This window comes from Suncus etruscus, chromosome 5 (assembly GCF_024139225.1).
Source record: "Suncus etruscus isolate mSunEtr1 chromosome 5, mSunEtr1.pri.cur, whole genome shotgun sequence".
In the NCBI taxonomy this organism is placed as follows: domain Eukaryota; kingdom Metazoa; phylum Chordata; class Mammalia; order Eulipotyphla; family Soricidae; genus Suncus; species Suncus etruscus.
In genome coordinates, this window is record NC_064852.1 from 79,325,575 (window position 1) to 79,346,300 (window position 20,726).

A 20,726-nucleotide genomic window follows, 5' to 3' on the forward strand; every position below is an offset into this window, starting at 1 on the left:
AGGAATGACATTTAGAATACAAACTGCAATGAAAAATTGAGCTACAGTGAACTATGAACCATCTAAAACTCAAAGAAAATGGTGACCAGGATAAAATGACTGTGCATGGAATGGGAAAAACCCATCTGATAAGTGGCTAATATATAAGATATATAAGGCACTGACAGACTTTTAGAGGTAAAATAACACATTTAAACCCATTCAAAAATGAGAAAAAATATGAACAAAAACTTCCTCAAAGAAGAAATACAGATGAAGAAATGTTCTATGTCATTAATCATCAGAGAGATGCAAATTAAAACAACTACAAGATAACACCTCATACCACAGAGATGAGCACGAAGCAAAAAGAACAGAACCAGTGCTGGCACAGATATGGAGAGTAAGGGACTTTTCACTGCTGGTGGGAACATAGACTGGTACAACCATTTTGTAAAACAATATAATAGGAAAAAACTAGAAATTGAATTCTCATATGACCCAACTATAGTGATGCTAGGAATAGACACTAGGGGCCCAAAAACACAATGCAGAAAAGCCTTTGCACCCCTATGTTAATTAAAATCACTATTCAAAATAGCCAGAATTGGAAACAACCAACGTACCTCAGAACAGGTGAGTGCATAAAGAAACTATGGTACATTTACACAATCAAATATAATACAGTGTTAGGAAAAAGGAGGTTATGTAATTTGGTTATACATGGATTTATATGGAGAGTACTATACAATGTGAAATGAGTTCAGAGGGAGAGGGATAGACAAAATAATCACACTCTTGTGTGTTATAAAAAAAATTATAGTCTGGTAATAATATTCAAAACTTACAGAGCCAAGAGGACCAGTCCATGGTAGGAAGCTTTCCACAAATATGGGGAATGCAGTTAGGGCAAAGAAAATACAAAATATGACATAATAGTTGAAAATGATCACTGTGGACAAGAATTAGTTTTGAAATGAGATAAAATGATATACATATTTTTTCAGAAATGTTATTGAAAACCATAGTGTCTAAAAGAAAAAAAGAAAAACTGAAAAATGTGAAAGAAGAACAATGTTTTCTAGAGAGGCAGGGAGGGGAGAGGGCTGGGGAGGGTGAGGAAGGAAAACTGGGGACCTTGTTAGCAGGAAATATGCACATTGACTTAAACTCAAACATAAAGAACTTTGTAACTATGTATCTCAAAGTGATTAAATTAAAGAATTGAATAAAAATTAATAAAAAGATAAAAAATAGATCATGTTCATTGGGTAAAAGAAAATAAAACTATTGCTTGGAATATAGCAAAGACAAAAACATTAACCCTATGGACAGAGAAGAAAATTAAAATGAGAAAGGACAAATAATGAAAGATCTCACAGTACAATTAAAGGAGATAGACTGATGCACATACAAAACAAACAGACATGGGGTTTGTATGGGTTGGGGAGGAAGAACACTTGGGATATTGGTGATGGGAATGTTGCACTGGTGAAGGGTTTTCCTTTAATATATATAAAAAATCCAACATAAAATAAAAAAGAAAGAAAAGAAAAGATAAGGCCTCCCAATGCTTGCCACAGGCTGTGTTCTTTACACAGACTGTATAGAAAGAGGAGGTACAGTAAATGCATCCCATATACACCTCAACCCAGGCCCTTTGCCTGGTCTGTAAAGTGAATGGGGGGGTCACAAAACAAACAAACAAATCAATAGATTTGATAACAAAGAAGGAGAAGGCTTAAAGTAATGAGGTAATAGGAATGAGAGAAAGACAAAGTGTGGGAATAAAATTATAACATTTAAAATTATAACATAGGAATAAAAGGAATGAATTAGGAAAAAATTACTATTGTACAAAAGTAATTAGGAGGGGAAAAGCAGGTTTTCTGATCATATCACATAACTTTTTAGAGATATTCCTAAAATAAAAATGAAGAATAAAAAAATTAAAAGGGAAATTTATCATAGTGTTATTATTATTATTATTATTATTATTATTTGTTTTTATGTAACACACAATGGTGTTCAAGGCTTACACCTGACTCTGTGCTCAGTGATCTCGCCTCAAAATGTTTGGGGAACAATATTCAGTGTCTGGATCAAATTAGGGTCCGCAGCATGCAAGACAGAGGCCTTAACCTCTGCACTAATTCTTCAGTTTGAATTTAGTAGACACTTGACAATGGTGAAATTAGGTTTAAGAATCCAGGGGAACAGAAATTGCATGTACATATACCATAGTCACTATTTATTTTGTTTTTATCTGATATTAAATACTGCCCTAAATGTTTTCAAATGATATTTATTTAAATTATTATAGTGTTAATCCTTTTGTTTCTGTGCCTTCATTTTGTTTTGGGAACACAACTGGAATTACTGAGGCTATTTTGAGGTCAGTCTTTGTGAATTGCTCCTAGTTGAACTCTGGGAAATTATGATGGCCTAGGGACCTCAGCAGGCCTCCCCTAAGCAAAGCACACATTCCAGCTAGTTATTCAGCCTATGCATTTTAATTCGTATATCAATTTACAGAGGATTTATTATTCCTCTTTTATAAAGAAAGAAACTAAGGCATAGAGAGGTTATTGCAGTGTTAGCCATTATACAAATTTCTTCAACTGACAAAGACAGATTTGTCTAATTGTAAGACTAACTTCTTAATTACTATCATAACAATTTTGCAGAAAAATCAACAGGTAGGGACTGGAACTGTGGCTCAGCGGGAGGGCTTTTGCCTTGCAGGCGGCTGACCTAAAACGGCTTGCGTTTCGATCCCCCGTATCCCATATGGTCCCCCAAGCCAGGAATGATTTCTGAGGGCATAGCCAGGAGTAACCCCTGAGCATCACCGGGTGTGGCAAAAAAAATGAAAACAGATATAATTGCACTGAATACTGTCATAACAAAATGTGACTGAATGAGGGAAGTAGAAAGCCTGTCTAGAGTACAGGCCAGTGTGGGGTGGGGAGGAAAGACACTTGGGATATTGGTGATGGGAATGTTGTACTGGTGAAGGGTTTTATATATATATATATATATATATATATATATATATATATATATATATATATATATATTATATATATATATTATATATTATATATAATATATATATATTATATATATAATTATATATATAATAAAAAAAGAAAAGATAAAGCCTCCCAATGCTTACCACAGGCTGTGTTCTTTACACTGTATAGAATATAGAAGAGGAGGTACAGTAAAAGCTCCCCATATACACCTCAAACCAGGCCTTTTGCCTGGTCTGTATTGTGAATGGGGGGACAAAAATGAAAACAAAAACAAAAAAAAAAAAAAAACAAGAAAAATCAACTGGTAATTTAGAGTAGTCCAGAGTACTCTACTATGGTTGATAGAGACAACAGAATAACTACAGAGAAGCATGTAACTAAGATGACAGGTTGCGTTAGATTGCAGTTTGTTGTCTGTAACTTAGTAAAGAGCCAGAAAAAGTTTTTGAGAAAGATGTTGGATACATACCATGGTGACATTACTCAAAATGATATAAGATTCTCCTGTTTCAATATTATAAAATACTATATTATTATCTGTAGATTGACGAAGATATTCTTGTCCTTTAAACAAGAAGCAAAACAAAGCTTGAAATGATCTTTCTTAACAGGGAATAATTTATAACAAAAAAAACCCTTTTTTACTTCATAGATTTGCATTTTTTTCTCCTTATCTAATAAAAATCAGTTATTAACTCATTTTAAATAAGAACTGATGATGGAAAGGAGAAAAATTTAATTTTTTCCACTTAACACAAAGATACCATATTTATTAGTATCAGTTTTAGTTTGTCCTGGGATAAAATCCTTTAAAATAGTATATTTCATTTGAAGTAAAAATACATTATGTTTGAATTTGGTTTGATTTAGTTCAAAATCTCTTTTGGCAATCAAACTTAGCTACATAATTTCTATCTTTATATATACACATATAATTTTTGTTGTTGTTTTTGGGCCACATCCAGTGATGTTCAGGGGTTACTCCTGGCTATGTGCTCAGAAATTGCTCCTGGTTTGAGGGACCATATGGGACCCAGCAAGGCAGATGCCTTACCACTCTGTGCCACTGCTCCAGCCCCACATATAATTTTAATAGGGACCACACCAAGCAGTGTCCAGAGAGGCCTGAGGTCACTGACAGAATTGTGTGTGACAGTTTAGTACTCACACTAGTGGTGGTATGATCCAAGTCACCAGGGCTACTTCTTGAAGTAGTGCATGATGGGCATGTAGTGTTGTTGGCCAAACTTAGGGCATCACACCTACTAAGTATATATTCTACCTATCATTGGAGCCATATATGGGTCCCTAAATAATTTTTCCCCAATTGAATTGTTCTGATTTCCTTTAAGAGAAATACATTAGAACTAAATAACAACAATAGTATGCATTTACATTTCACTTACCTGAAATCCAATATGGAAAAAATGTTTTATAAGAAAATGTCCCATTTAAAATATCCTTCAATGTGAGTGCTCTAGTTGTACTTCCTTCAGCATTATTGTGAACTTGTAGGAGGTGGGGGAAAAGAGAAGATATTATTAAAATCAAGGTTGGTTGGTAACTCAATGCCTTAGCATGCTTCTAGTGTGTTTTCTCATGTAATAAAAAAGATCATATATTTACTAAAACCTTGTTTAACTTCAGCCTGAATAAATAGCTATTAAAATCTTGCAATTTTAATAAACAGATCATTGAGGGTTAAAGACAGATTCTGATTACCTAGGGAGGAGACTGGTGGGAAAATATTGAGGAGTATGAGGTATAGAGGAGCATTAAAGTACCAGTGGCTATTTTTCAGGTACTGAAGAGTGAACAAGGGTTTCTGAGGATAATGAAATGAGGTTACATCAAATTGAAAACTAGTAAATCAGTGGTTGAAAACACTTTTGGTTTGAACAGAAAAATAACTCCTTAAACAGTCCAATGCATTTTCTAGCATGTTAGAAAATAACACGTTTTTCTTAAATTTCCACTGACTTATCAAAAACTAAGTTTAGTATATCAGTTGGTCAGCTGGAATCACATATATATCCTTAACTTCAGATATCTCTGGAGATGCATAGGTAATTTTTTATTCTAAAAATTAAAACAAGAAAGTGGATCAAAGAAAACAAGTTTATATAAATAGTGGTTTTAAAATTTTGAGAGTAGAGGTTTTTCATATGAAGACTAATCTAATCTTCATAAACACAGGCAAATTTCACCTATAACTGAGTGCTAAAAAAAACCCTGCTTTTTAAACTTTACTCTATTTTCAGAGAAATCATAATATAGAAGCCTAAAACAGTCAGATATGCCACATGTATAATATGGCAATCAATTTCTCAACCTCCTTCATATTCAAATTACCATTCTCCAACCCTCCCACCTTATCCATTCTCCTGGCCACCATTTACAGAACTAGAACAGAAAAATGTCCTATATATACTTAGAATAGCATTTATGATTCTGGCATTTGCCTATCTAAAAATAAACTGACAATGATGAGAACTGTAACTTTATCCAAACTGTTAAACTCTCGCATAGCTTGTTATGACTCTGAAAATATAAAACTAAAAATTATAAAACTAGACTATAGGCCCTCATTGGTGTGTAGCAGACTATACATTTATTTCCTTTTTACTCCTACTCTTTACCTTTTATACTCCAAATGTGCTGAGCACTCTGTTTTCCAAACACTTATTTATATTTTACTGTATGACTTCTACTTAGTCTTTACATTTAAAAAAAAAAAAAGAAAGAAACTCTTCCACTGAAAGTTGCTTCCAACTTTGAATCCTCTTTGGTTATATGTAATCATATAACCATATTGATATATATTACCGTGTTACCATAAATTATTCCTTTTTGTTGCTTTCTTAAGAACATGTGTCTCAGTTTACTATCATGTGTTTATTCAAGTAATTGCTAATTTGGTTCTTCATCTCTAATTGTATTTTCAACTATAAGATTAGGGACCATATTTCATTTCACTCACTATCAAATCCCGAGAGTCCCAGACATAACATGAATACTTAATTCTCATTGAGTGAATAAATACAAGATAAACCATAGATAAATGAATGAGTTTTATGTTTTTTTACTGCTAATTTTCCATATGTTTTTTGCATGTCTGTCTTTGTCACATGACCTACTTGCCACTAATAAAGGGCTTATTATAATAGAAAATACAGGCAATACATATAGCCCATTCATATCTAATTTTGGTTTGAGAGTCAACATGGTCTATTTACCTTGAAGTACTTACGAAGTACTTAAGTATTTAAGCTTTGCACTGTCATGTAATAAGAGTCAAATGATCAACTGGTGACATCTCTTTTAACTGATATTAATATATGTATGATTCACATGCTAGACTGTAATCAATGATGTTTTTTCTTAAATTACAAAATTTATCTTATGACTAAGAACCAAGTCAATGGTGAGCTCCTTTACTAAGAAGTAGTAAGTGATATACAGAAAACATAATTTAAGAACCAATTATTTTTATGTGTAGCATAGTACAGATCTGTAATAAATAATACTCCTAACCTTGTATATCTCTTAGCAAAATTGTAATATGTAATTATATTGGAGAATGTATGGTTGGGAACAGTAAGAGTGGTATAAAATTAAATGAAAAAAATTTTAATTAGACATTTTTTTATTTTGTGGAAAATTTATGCACAATATTTATCTTCTATTTTTGGAAAATTTATGCAAATGTTTATACATATAATAATGTATCTGTTCTAAGGTTTTTGTTTATATATCACAGTCACATACTAAGAGTTACAAAATTTAAGATTTACTTAGAATTTCTGGCTTAAGTTCTAGTTCTTTGTTCCTTTAGAGAGATAATAAAGATAGTAACTATTATTGTTGTTTTTTATGCCAATCACCAATAGACAGAACTTTCCATTGAACACAATCAAAAATGAAATTCACTTATTGCTATATCAATGCTTACCTAACCATACCCAACATGATAAAACTTTTTATCTTTATATTTAGGTAAATTCTATAAGTTGTAGATCTCCTTAAAACCTAAAGTCTGTATTTTTTAAATCTTTGCCCACCTAAAAGCCAGGGTAGTACTTGGTATAACATGGAATCACAGAAAATATCTGTTGAATGAGAACATAATTTAATTTGATAGACTTTGTTATTTTGTTTTTACTAATTCTCTGCCAACAGATATAGACTTGCCCTGTTCTCTATTTTTCTGTCTATGTTGTAAACTCATATACCTAGATTTAATTTAATTTAATTTAAATAATTTAATTTAATTTAAATATTTACCAAAATTTAATTTTGGAGTCATTTAGAATGCTATTTGAAAACTTTATTTCAAACCAACTTATTTAAGACATAACAAGGTATGACTGAAACTTTTTTAAAAAATTATTTTTTAAAATTATTTCTTTAAGATCTCAGCCCAAGAGTTAGACCTAGAGTTTTGGTCTGTTAGGTGTCTGTGCAGAGATCAATGGCAAAGTGGTCAAGTTGAGCCATTGATTGGCAATGGGAATGTCACACTGGTGAAGTGGGGTGTTCTTTATATGACTAAAACCCAACTACAATCACATTTGTAATCAAATTGTATACATAAAGATATTAAAAGAAAGTTGAGCATTAACATAGCAATTGTGGATTATAGGTACAACTGCTAAAGCTTTGGCAGGGTGGGTACTTGGCTCACCCCTCCTCCTGTGACTGCCCCAATTTTCAGCTGGCAGGCTGCTGCACCCATGATTTATTTACTTAAATATTTATCAAAGTTTAGTATTGGAGTTACTTGGAATGCTATTTAAAATCTCTCTATCTTAAATCAACTGACTTAGGAAATAGAAATATGAACCTGGAACTTTAAAAAATATATTTACCTTGAATTATTAATATTTTGGGCACCATGTTTTACAATACTATATGATACAATACAATACAATATAATTACAATGATAAGGTTTAATGCCTCAAACATTTCGGCACCACATCATCCATCCACCATCATCCCAGTGCCTTTTCCCCATCTTATTTCTCCCATCTCCCTAATCAAGGTAACACCTATTAAAGAGCACTTTTTAGCAAGTTTCTGAGTGATGCTTATGCTCCAAATTTAGTAATAGTATTGGATTTATTTTGTTGTCTGTACTCCTTTTTCTATCAGTGGAATCTATCATTAAAAATCTCAGTAGATAAGAAAGAATGACACTGTCAAGCCTTGCATGTCACACCTCAAGGGCAGATTTCCCCAAAGCTGTTCCTGAGCTTAATGACTTCCTTTCAAGTTTATGACCCTAACAGTTCTCTAACTCATTGTCTTCTGAGGCTACAATAAATTCTTCTTTAAATATATTTCTTCCTCTAAACATAGAAGAGTGAAGAAAGGGCAGGTATGATTCTATCCCAAATTAAATTCAAGCAAAACTATAGGAAAAGGACTATATTATATATTATATTATATGAATGTGTATTATATTATATGAATGTGAATACGTTTGTGTGCTTGTGTTTGGTATATGTGTGCTTTTATCAATTTAAATAATATCATTCACACTGAATAAATTCCAGGCACTTGCAAAATATAGATAAGTAATAACTGACAGTGCAGATTATGTATATCTCTTTATAAATAGTGTTTATAACATTAAAAATAATACCTTGATTATTTTGAGACTTAATGTTGGCACCAATAATTTTTAAACATGTTATGCAAAATGAGCGAGAAGATATTTATTCCTTTTCCAAAAAGTGTTTTTAGTATTAAAAAAATATTTTGATTATTCTGGAATGAAACTTTGGCATCTATAATTTTAAACTCTATTATTTGAACATAAGTAGAAATTCTAAAAGAATATCTCTCTCTTCTATGTAACAGATATTTGATTAAAATTTAACTCTTGACAGTGTCTTTATATTTCATTTATCCCAACTTTAATGTAGTTATGATTTGCCACTTTAACATCTTAAATATATTTTAATGGCTACATTTTCAACTTATTAAAAGAAGATAAAAGTTAATTCAACTATAAATCTAAGAAATTATAATTCATAGGCATACCCAGAAGTAATGATTCAATATTCTCCTAATTCTTGTTTAAAACTGTTCTTATTCTTCATTAGAACTCTTTCTAATTTTTGACATTTAATTGTCTAATCCTGAGAAATATGAATAAATTTCAGAGAAGAGTCATTTGATGTGAGTACACATATTCACCATAAACAAAATAGGATGATAGGGGTTATTAAGTAGACAAATATCTGGAAGGCTTTTGCATTCACTTTTTGTACAGGTTCAGAATGTGAGATCTATAAGAACACCCAAGACATCTAATATTGTCACCAAGGAACTCTGCACGTTTTGGTCCTGTAGAGATACCACCTCTAAAAATCCAGCCATAACTAGCTTATGTTTGTTTCTAGAATAAGCACCACAGGGATGTGGAGGAACTATATGGGAGGAAAATACATTAGTTAAAATCTGTGTTGGGAACAAAGGTTATCTGAAAAAAACAGATCTGAGGCACTTTTAGATCAATAATAGGAAGTATAGAACTTTCCTTATTCTTTAACCCCAAACACTTCACAGTCACAGAATAAATCCTTACAGCAATTCATTGACCCAAATGTTCTTTTAACACCATTTTACAGGTTAAAAATAAAAAGGGAGATAAGTAATCTGACCAATATATCACAAATTTGGAAGTTAAACAGTCCAGTCCATCTTATAATAAAACTTATATAATTGTATCTTTTGTATTACACAAGTGTTAAATTTCTAAAGCCATCTGATGTATGTTTTATTTTGTAATTTCTTTCATGACAGTTTTTAAGGACTTGATAGTGATTTTTCTTTAAATTTATCAATAAATTTATCAATAAATTTGTCAATTTATCAATGAAACTATCAACCTCTTAATTTGTTATTGTGCTACTCGGGTCCTCTATTTTATCTGGAATGAAGCTACAAGTTTAATTATTCCTAGATAAGTGTTTCATAGCTATAAAAATTTAGCTATTACACAGTCTTATTGTTTAACTATTAATTTATATATTATGCAGTTCTATTGTTATTACTAGAAAGAAATATTTATTAACACAATTTCGGTTAATTCTCAAGGATACTAAAATGAAAAGTAAGGTATTCTGTTCTACATATAATAAGAAATATATTAAAAAGACTAATTGGTATTTTATTTAACTGCCTATCCTATAGGAAGGATATTGGTTTGAGCCTATTGTATTACTAAGATATTTTAAGACTTAGTTCAGTCATCTCTGGTTCTTAAAAACTTTTAGCTCTGAATCTGTATTCATGACTTGAGCTTTTAAACATGTTTTTCTCAAGGTATATCTATGACAAGATATTCTTGTATAAGTTGTAACACAATTCACTTTGGAAATCAGAGACAGGTAAACTTTGGCATTATGGGAATCATCTAAAGACTTGGATTATTTTCTAAATTATTTAGAATTTGGCTAAACTCAAAGAGAGTTTGCCAAGATTCATCTTCTGTGATTTTAAAATCCAAGTGAAAATTAGAGAAATATAATATTCAAGCTTGATTTATTTACACTCAATTCAAAAGCTCTATTACATCCATGAACTCTTTGAACCTTTTCCTCAGTCCTTGAGACTTCACATATTTCTTCCAAAAGAACAGTAAATAAATAAGCTTAAAAGTCTTAAGATGTTTAAGGGAGTGTTTCACAGTTCTGAATGTTGACACTGGGAAAATTTCAAACCATAAAAGCATTGAGGGCCAGAGAGATAGCATGGAGGTAAGGCATTTGCCTTGCATGCAGAAGGACGGTGGTTTGAATCCCAGGATCCCATATGGTCCCTGGAGCCTGCCGGGGGCAATTTCTGAGTGTAGAGCCAGGAGTGGCCCGTGAGCGCTGCCAAGTGTGACCCAAAAAAAATAACCAAAAAAAAAAAAAAACCCATATTCAAATTCTCTTTGAAGATGATTATATTCCACAGATATCTTACCTCACAAAAAGTTAATATTGAGGTTATAATAGTAGTGATAACAGCAACAATATTAGTCATAACAATGAATTTCTGTTTAAAATACAATTTAAAAAATATTTCTCATTTAAATAAAACCTAAACCTCCAGTTCATTGTGCTATCTCTCCAATGTCTATATGTGCATTTTTCTAAGTTAGCTTAGCCACATAATTTTGGACTCACAGATATTAAAATTTCTTTTTTCAAATAAATTTCCCCAAAGTTTACCTGTGTTAGGGGATTTGTACCTCCTTCCTTTGCATTGAGCATTTATCACCCATTAAGTGTTTCCACTTTCCCTAAATGTCTTGACACAACTATCATCTCAAAGAAGCCTTCACTGACCTTATTATAGACCATATTGTGTCCCCATCCCTCACCACCACATTCAATTCACAGATAAAAGCACTAATTTTTAGTTTATATATATATATATATATATATATATATTGAAGATAAAGTTTATAAGAGGTAACACAAAGTTCTATGAACAGAAATTAATCTAGTAACCTAATAGAAAGAGGCCAGGAAGATGTCATGTGAGGACAGCAAAAATGTCAGCCATCTGCACATCAAAGGAAGGAGGTCTCTAGAGACACCAAACCTGACTTCACTTTGATATTGTCCTTAAAGCTTCCACTGCAACTAGAAAATAATTTCTGTGATTTAAGCCACCAAGTTGGATTCTATTATGACACTCCTAGAGGTCTAACACAACCTCCCTCTATAAAGTATTGCAAATTTGAGATATTTTGCTGATTTGTTTAATAACACATTCTCCTTTTCTAAGTCTAGAGACTTTCATAACAAGTTCAAACACTTGACCAATGCCTGTCATTTGTAAGGTGCTCAGAAATCAATACTGTGACAAATAACAGGGAGTATGGTATCCTTATGGGATGCTAATTGAGGCTTTTTTCATACTCAGACCGTTATTTTGATCCCAAGTGAATCTTTCAGTTCTAGGTTCACAAGAATCTGGCCTATATTATGAATATAAAAGCTTGTGAAAAATAAATTACAAAGTCTTTGTGAAAACTAGAGAATACATTGACCATCTAAAGTTAACAACTAATCATATGGAATGAAAAAATATTGCACAGAATAAATGGGACAAAAGCTAATACCCAAGATATATAAAGAAGTCACAAAGGAAAAAAAAAGTCATCCCATTTGGCTGCTACATGGATAGAGCTAAAACAAAGTCAGGCAGAAGGAGAGGGACAGAAACAGAATGTCAACCAAAACTAGAGATATTACATCCTATCTATGAAATTTGAAATATATCATACCTCACAAAAATATGCCAAGACTTAATTTTCACATTTACATGCATGTGATAGGATAAAGAATAATAAAAGTCTAGCCCTTATTTAGTAAATAATTATTGTTTCTCAAAATAATAGCTAATATTTAGTGCTTCTTTATCACTATGTGAAACACTAAACTACATAGAATTCAAGGAGAAAGTAAACGTTTCTTCCTTTTCCCTCCATAAAAATTCAGGAATAAAGAAATACAAATATTAAAACAAAAACAAACATTACCTGTGAAATACTTGACCCTCATTTACTTTCCTAATTCTAATGTTTTCCTTCTTCCACACCCTAATACATCAACTGAAATAACTATTTTCTTGGAGTTTGGCTAATTAAGAAGTTTAAGAACACAGTTTCTATTCTCAAACTTGTCTCTTTTCTCAAAGTGATGACATGGGAGATGCTTGGAAATAACCTTATAGAAAAAGTCAAAAGCAACAAAGTTCAATAGGTTGAGTTAATGATTTGTTTGCAGGATACCCAAGTTTGATTCTAGCTTCCTCACTGTTCCTGTATTATTAATGAAAACAAGTTTGGAGCTTGGGAATATCCCTTAAGCACTGATGGCTGCAGCCAAAATATAAATAAAAGAAGAGAGAGAGAAAAGTAATGAGGCAGAAAACACAATCACATCAAGGAAAACGAATAAAATCCAGGAGAAAAGACTTAAAAGAGTAGAAACCCATAAGGATTTCATTATAAAAAAAATTAAAATGTAAACATTTTGAAGTTTTTTTAGAAAGTTGCCCAATTTTTATTGTTACGTTAATGAACTAAAATAAACTTTGCTCATTTCCCCACTACATTTTCCTATGTTTACCTAGTATTTTGATCAATTACTCCCATGTTTTTTAAACTCCGACTCAGAATTCTTGGACACTCATTTTTTCTTTTTATTTTTTTATTTAGACATGATGAGAAATTCTTCCTGAATTGGTGATCATGACTATGCATAAAACATAGGTTTACTTCTGCCTTTCAGAGAAATTGGGGTTGCTGCACCTTCTATTTTCCTAACTAACACAATTATGGTGAAGAAGGTTAGTGGGACTGTATTCATCATTAATATACAAATAAATAAATCACTGGGTTTTTTTCCACTGGATCTTGAAGTGACTCAAAGAAAGACTGTGTTGGCAAATAAACCTCAAGTAAAATATGCAAAGGCATCTAAGGGAAAGAGAAGTATTGGGATTGCTGATGAAGTGTAGAAGAAGGAATTTACTTAGTTTTGAAATCTCTAATCTTTCACTTCATCCATTTACTCTCTTGTCTTGTTCTTTCAGACCCTGGGGGATGTAAGTGTAACCATGGACCTGAGGCTCTATATAGGAGATGGTTGCAGAGTGGGGTGTGGAAGAATAAAGGCAAGCCAACCATCAGGACTCTGACTGGAGTAAAGAAGGATTTCTACTCTAATCCTGTTTAGAAAATAGGTAAATTCATATATCTTATACTAAGTATTTAAGCAATATTCTGAGAAAGTTTTAACATATTTATAATAGAAAGAATTGTATTATAGGAAGACTAACTATCCTATATGTTTATAATAAAATATATATATATCTATATATGAGATGTTTTTTTTAGGTTTCTGGTGACTTTTCTACTTCTAACTTAGTAGTAAAATTAAATTTCATCTAAATATTAATTTGGTTATTTCACTCAAAAAAAAACTACTTTAGAAGCCAACAAAGATTAAGTCACAGGCCTTGCATGCAGCTAACACAGGTTAGATTCCTGGCACATGCTATCACACTAACTGCCAAGTGTCACCTTGGAAATCACCAAGCACCAAATTGTGGGATGAGTAATAATCCCTGGAACATGAAAGACTGAACAATACTGTATCACTGACTGCATTTGAACTTCAGGCCCAAATTGCCAAATATTAAGAGATGAGCATCCAGGTCTCCTTTGCCCTGCTTTGGAGGGCACAGTAACAAATTACTTTGCTCTTATAATTGTCTTATTGTTTGAAAAGATACTTTACTTTAAGTACTATAGAGATCTTATGTAAAATTTAAACATATACCATACATGTCTGAACTTCAGAAAATGATACAAACTGAGGTTATAAACAATAATAAAAATTCTGTGTGCATGTCTATGTATTATTTATAAGTGTTTATATTTTTGTCAAAAATAGTAAGTATATATAGTAAACAAATATTAAGTCAATGAATAGTAAAATAAAAATAATGTATTTTTCTAAATACTAGTGTACATTTTAGTTGGAATCATGTCTCAAGTTCCAAAGAACAATATCAAACTGTCCTTGCCTGTGGATATGAAGGCAAGTTTAAAATAAGGCTGAGGCACATTTGTTATTATAGTAATTATTTAACAGAGATCAAGTTCTGGTGTATTTTTTTAAATCAAGAACTAGATTTAAATAGATTACCATTTAATAGGTCAAGGGATTTAATTTATCATTTGGCAAATGCTAATAAAGGGAAATATATCCTACAAATCATGGAGGCACCTAGACAATGAAAAAATACTTCAAATTAAAATAGTATAAACACAGGGGTTTGAAAGATAGTACTGTGGGCAGAGTGCTTGCCGTGCATATAGCCAACCCACGTTCAATCCTCGGCAACCTATATGGTCTCCTAAGCACTGCCAAAAGTGCTTTCCTGAGTGCAGAGCCAGGAACAAGTTCTCAGCCCTGCCATGTGTGTCCCCAAAGCAAAAAAATATCAAAAACATGCATACACAAAATACCCATTAGCAAACTAATTTTGTGTATTAAAGAATGGAAAGATATTTGAAAATTAATAATAAAATTGCTTTTCATTTTAACTTCTGATAAAATCCCTGAGATATTTGAAATTTTTCAAAATGTTTTTTTCTATATTTTATACTTTAAACAAAATATTAGTCACAATTCAAGCATTCTTTAGCAATTATCTTCATTTTATCAAACATTTAATTATTTATTTATTGGTAGAAATTTTTAGAAACATCTTCCAGAGATTGTGTACCAATTATGCTATATTTTCTAGCAATTATAGCATAGCATTAATTTTATATGTAACACATAATAAAAATAAGATTAAACTATAAAGTAAATATTGTGATGGTCAGCTTCCAAATATTTCCTATGATGACTACTTGAGTAAAAACATTTAATTTAATTGATTTTTGTTTTGTTTTGTTTTCAGAGACACATCTGGCAAATCCTCAGAACTTATTCTTGGATTCACATTTAGGAACCCACCTTCCAGGGACTCAATGATATAGGGTAACAACAAAGTTTAGTCTTGTCAAAGCAAGTGCTCTATCCACTGATTAGCTCCTCAGACAACTTTTTTTTAAATATAAAAAAATATTTAAGCCCCATGATTACAAGCATGATTATAGTTGGATTTCAGTCCTAAACAGAACACCCCCCTTCACCAGTGCATCATTCCCACCAACCAATGCCTCCCCATTCCTTCGCAACCCTTGCCTATATTTGAGACAGACAGTTACTTTCCCCAGACAACTTTTAATCAAAGACACTCATTATCTTAACTCTCTCAAGAGTGTGATGATGGTTATTGGAAACTTTTTTCTTTCTATAAATTCAAGAAGGAATAGTTGTTCCTGTTTTAAAACTTGAATTTCTCTTAAAAATAGTTTCACAATATTCCATGAAACCAAAGGCCTCTTATAGGACAAAACACCACTGACCAAGAAACTGGAAGCAAAGATAAACAAATGGGACTACAATAAATTAAAAAGCTTCTGCACCTCAAAGTAAATGGTGACCAGAATATAAAGACTCACCAAAGAATGAGATAAAGTATTCATTCAAAACCTATCTGATAAGGTGTTAATATCTATGATATATATGGTGCTGGTAGAGTTTAAAAAGAAAAAGCATATAACATTACAAAAAATGGGAGAGAAAAAAATGAACAGATATTTATTTCCACAAAGAAGAAATACAAATGGCCAAAGGCACATGAAAACAAAGAGACTGGCACATATCACAAAGAGCAAGAACAACCAGAGCAGGTGCAGATGTGGGAAAATGGTTGACTCTCAGTCACTGCTTAAGAGAATGCCAACTGGTACAGCATTTTGAAAACAATGTAGATATTCCTCAAAATTTAGAAATTAAGTTTCATTATGATTCAGCAATACCACTCCTAGGAATCCTAAGAGCTAAAAAAATACAACACAGAAAAGCCCTCTGCATTTCTATGTTCATTATAGCACTATTCACAATAGCCAGAACATGGAAACAATCAAGTGCTCAAGAACAGATACATAGCTAAAGAAATGGGTACATCTACACAATAGAACACTACACAACTATTAGGAAAAATGAAGTCATAAAATTTGCTTTTACATGGATATATATGGAGAATATTATGCTAAGTGAAATGAGTGAGAGGGAGAGAAATTGACATAGAATGATCATATTCATTTGTGGAATGTAAGAACTTTAAGATAGTATGCTAATAGTATCCAGAGACAATAGAGACAAGGACGAGGAGAAGCAGTCTATGGTATATAACCAGGAAGTACAGTTAGGGTAGATAAGGGACCACTATGCCAATGATAATTGAAAATGATAATTTTGAACAAGAATTGGATGTTAAAAGGAGATAACTTGATAAGCTCCTTTCAGCAGCAATATAGCAAACTACAGTGGGTAAACAAAGAAAGAAAAAGATGGTGGAGGAGAGAGAAGAAGAAAGAAGAAGAGGAGAGGAGGAGGAGGAGGAAGAAAAAGAACAAGAACAAGAAGAGCAATATGAAGAAGAAGAAAGAAGAACGAAAAAGAGGAAGAAGAAAGAACAAAAACAAGAACAAGAACAAAAATATATCTGCCCTTGAGGCAGGCATGGAGGAGGATAAAGGAAAACTGGGAAATTGGTAGCAGAAAATTTGCACTGTGAAAGGTGTTGTACATTGTATGACTGAAAGTCAATCATGAACAACTTTGCAATAGTGAAGAAAAATAACTCAACTATATTATGAAAAATCTTATAAACATATTATTTGTTTTGTTTTGTTTTGGGGTCACACCTGGTGGTGCTCAGGGATTACTTCTGGCTCTCTGCTCAGAAATCGCTCCCAGCAGGCTAAGGGGACTGCATGAGATGCTGGGAATTGAACTGGGGTGCGCCTGGGGTTGTATAAAGGCAAATGTCCTACTGCTGTGCTATTATTGCTCTAGCCTCATAAGCTTATAAACATTTAAATATTTTTTAATTAATTAAAAATATTTTCACAGAAATCTATTCCTCTTATCAATGTCAGTGAATGATTTATAGACAAAGTTAATTTAAATTCAAATTACCCCATGTCACTGTATAATAACTTCTGATTTCAGCAATGCAAAATCAATATTAATCTCACTTTTTGAAAGGTTTAGCTTGGTCATAATGCTTAAATAATCATAGTTAGTACCCTTATTTTTATTACTGTTGTATCTAAAATAATTTTACTTTTTTATACCTATTTTCTCAAGATTAATATTCTTGATTTCCTCCAAAATTTGTTTAAAAGACCCAATTTTAAAAACAAAACTCCTTAACTTCTTTAACTTTTCTACACTTAAGCAATTTTACTTTCCAATAGAACACCACTAATGAAAAAGAGAGCAATGCTAGTTAAAAATAAGGTATCTTGAAGTCCTGTCAAAGTTTGTAATTTAGAATATATTTTGGGGGGAGTTAGGGGTTCACAAGACTAGTTTTGAGTTTTTTTATCTCTGAAATTACACTGTAAATGACTTTCTACTCATGCCTTAAATTCCATATACTTGGGCCAGAGTGATAAATTCTATATGCTTGGGCCAGAGTGTCAGACCCGAGACAGACCTGGATTCAATTCCCGGCATCCCACATGGTCCCCTGAGCCTTCCAGGAGTGATTTCTGAGTGCAGAGACAGAAGTAACTCCGAGCACTGCCAGGTGTGCCCCCACAAAAAATAACAACAAACAAAATGTCCATTGTACTTCTGGTTACACAACAGCATATCTGTGAGCTGATGTATCTGTGAGTCTTCTTAGAAATAACAGACTTTGGAAAATAAGCACATTAGAACACGTTCAATCATTTGTGACTGTGAATTTGGAGCATTTCTAAACTTTTCCAAACAGAAAAAAAAAATTAAGAAAAATTCTTACCTCTTGAAGGACCTAAAACAATGCATATCACCAAGAGAGCGAAGGCAGCAGAAGTAGCAACTCCAAATACAATTTTTAGCCATGTCTATATATAATAAAGAAAATTAGACATATACACAGTTTCTGCTAAAGAGTAGAAGTGGCAAGATTTTGTTTGCACCTAAATCCCAATTTTTCCTCCCCACAAAGCTTTCAATTGTTTTCCACTGATCTGGCTATAATTGCTGGACTTTATCCAGCTCCACAAGGACAAAAGTTTCTACAGTATATTTAGAACAATTTCTCCATCCCAGCTCAATCCAGGAAGCAAATACTTTTGTACAAATCTTCATTTTGTAAACAATAGAAAGTTCTAATCTCACTCAATTCAACCAGTTCTTATTCATTAGCAATACCTGTAGTTACATATACTAACCTTCATTTTTCCAGATGTTTTGAAAAGTTAGCTAATTCTGACTTCAGAGCGTGGGTCACTGGATTTGTGAAAACCGTTGAAAAGAAGCAAGTCTGTCTTCGTAGTTGGAATCTGAAGCTAGGAGAAGTTTTGATTTTTTTTTTCTTTCCACGAACTTTTAAATACCGTGCCAAATTTCAAAAGATTTCTGTAAAATTGGAAACAGATTTTGGGGGCGTTCTTGGCCTTGAAATGAACTGTGAGTGGCTCAAGGGAGGTTTTATAGCCTTCTCATCCTTGTAAGTTCTAAATCAACATCTGCTTACATTGACATACAGAGGTTTTTACTTTTGTTTTTTAACAATTTTATATCTATGCTTCATTATCTTCTAGAGATCATTCACAAATCAGTTTGGCAAGTCATTCGCTTTGTATAGAATTTCTATTGCAAGGAAAAGAATTTACTATAATATACTTCAAGGTATGAATAATATATGTATCTGTGATTTTTAGCAGAGAAGACAAATTAAAGCCACAAAAGAGTTAGAAAGACATACACCATATAATTTCACTTTTTCTTCCTCTGGGAGATTTAATGGCACTGTAGGCAGAAAATTTTTTCTTTCAGCAAAATTTCTTTGTCCATATAGCACCATATGCACTTTCAGTAAATACAGAAGTTTAAAAATTCAACTGTCTAAACCCACGACTGCTTTACTTTAAAGAAATAAAATGCCATCTGGTGAAATTTAGTATGGGTTAGGTGTATATGCATAGGCCAAGAAAATGGAAAGATCAGTAAGAAAAACTTACCAGCAGACCTTTTGGAAGAATGGAAATGGCTTGGCAAAAAAATGTATATTTTTACCTTTTTCTCAGAATTTCTGAGAGAATAGAACATTCAGTAATTATAAATAAATAAAATAAAATTTCAAAGTATTTGAAAAGAATAAAAAAAGAAAAGCATTTGAAAAGAGAACTAAGCTTATGTATAATTTCATTTTGGCTAAATATGCTTAATTTCAACTCAAGTAGTTAACTCTAAAAATTAGTAAAAATGGTCATACTTCATTTAAAAGACACACACAGTTTGATTTTTTTTTTAAATATTCTGGCTGGTTCAACAAATCATTTGATGGCTCTGGGTTCAATCTAAACACATTTGTTATGCAACTGTGTTTCTCCATTAATGTTTTTTTTCTTTGAATTATTTTAGTATTCTAACCTGACTAAAGCATACATCATGGTAACCTTCAGAGAGTGTTCCTGAAAGGTAATGAGGTAATGATTTCTGTTGTTTGCTTTCTTCAACTCGTCCCATTACCCTGGGACATTTTTCCAGCAAAGAGCAGGACAGTGGCTTGTGTACTTTCTCTCAGACATTACCCAGACATCCCTCCCTGAATTCCAGTCTTGTGAAAATTGTATTGAAGAAAATGAGTCATTAAGCACTTACTGGCAGAAAGATGCAGCCACCCAGCTTCTAACTGTACTCCCTTGCTTTGCAGTTGTTGGGGCCAACTCTATAAATTATAGCAATCATAATGAGTGATATCCAAGTTTTGCCATTTTCTTGTAGGTAGCTTCCTGTAATTGTGAGATCCAAACATCCAGATGAAAGCCTCCAGCCACGTCCAAAAGAACCCCTCCCGTGTGGTTTCTCTCAGATTGATTTCCTTCTTTGGAAAATTCACACATCTTCTCAGAAGTTCTGTCTCAGCCTGCCAAAGCCCCAAAATCTACAAGTACTTTTTAGTGGTTTATTTCGAAAACTTCATGTTCTAAAGAGAAACTGCTATAAGTGATTAGGGTATAATTAACATGGATACTATTTGCTTTAGCGATTATAAGGAACTGGCATGTGACT

General features: G+C 32.3%; 1 protein-coding gene and 2 non-coding genes across 3 annotated transcripts in view; 2 read left to right on the forward strand and 1 right to left on the reverse strand.

The window, feature by feature from the left end:
* The window catches only part of FAP (fibroblast activation protein alpha), a 93,939-nt gene extending 73,759 nt beyond the window's left edge, over nt 1–20,180 (reverse strand). The window contains exons 1-4 of the mRNA XM_049772866.1: nt 20,085–20,180; nt 18,466–18,550; nt 4,424–4,525; nt 3,487–3,581 (exon numbers count right to left, since the gene is read on the reverse strand). Coding sequence (XP_049628823.1) covers nt 3,487–3,581; nt 4,424–4,525; nt 18,466–18,550; nt 20,085–20,180 — 378 coding nt within the window. The remainder of the gene's footprint in view (nt 1–3,486; nt 3,582–4,423; nt 4,526–18,465; nt 18,551–20,084) is intronic.
* On the forward strand, nt 1,541–1,674 carry LOC126010082 (small nucleolar RNA SNORA51). The gene has a single exon (XR_007496219.1). It is a non-coding gene; the product is annotated as a small nucleolar RNA SNORA51 (small nucleolar RNA).
* Nucleotides 3,141–3,275, forward strand: LOC126010167 (small nucleolar RNA SNORA51). Its single transcript, XR_007496298.1, has one exon. It is a non-coding gene; the product is annotated as a small nucleolar RNA SNORA51 (small nucleolar RNA).
* Nucleotides 20,181–20,726: the final 546 nt, after the last annotated feature.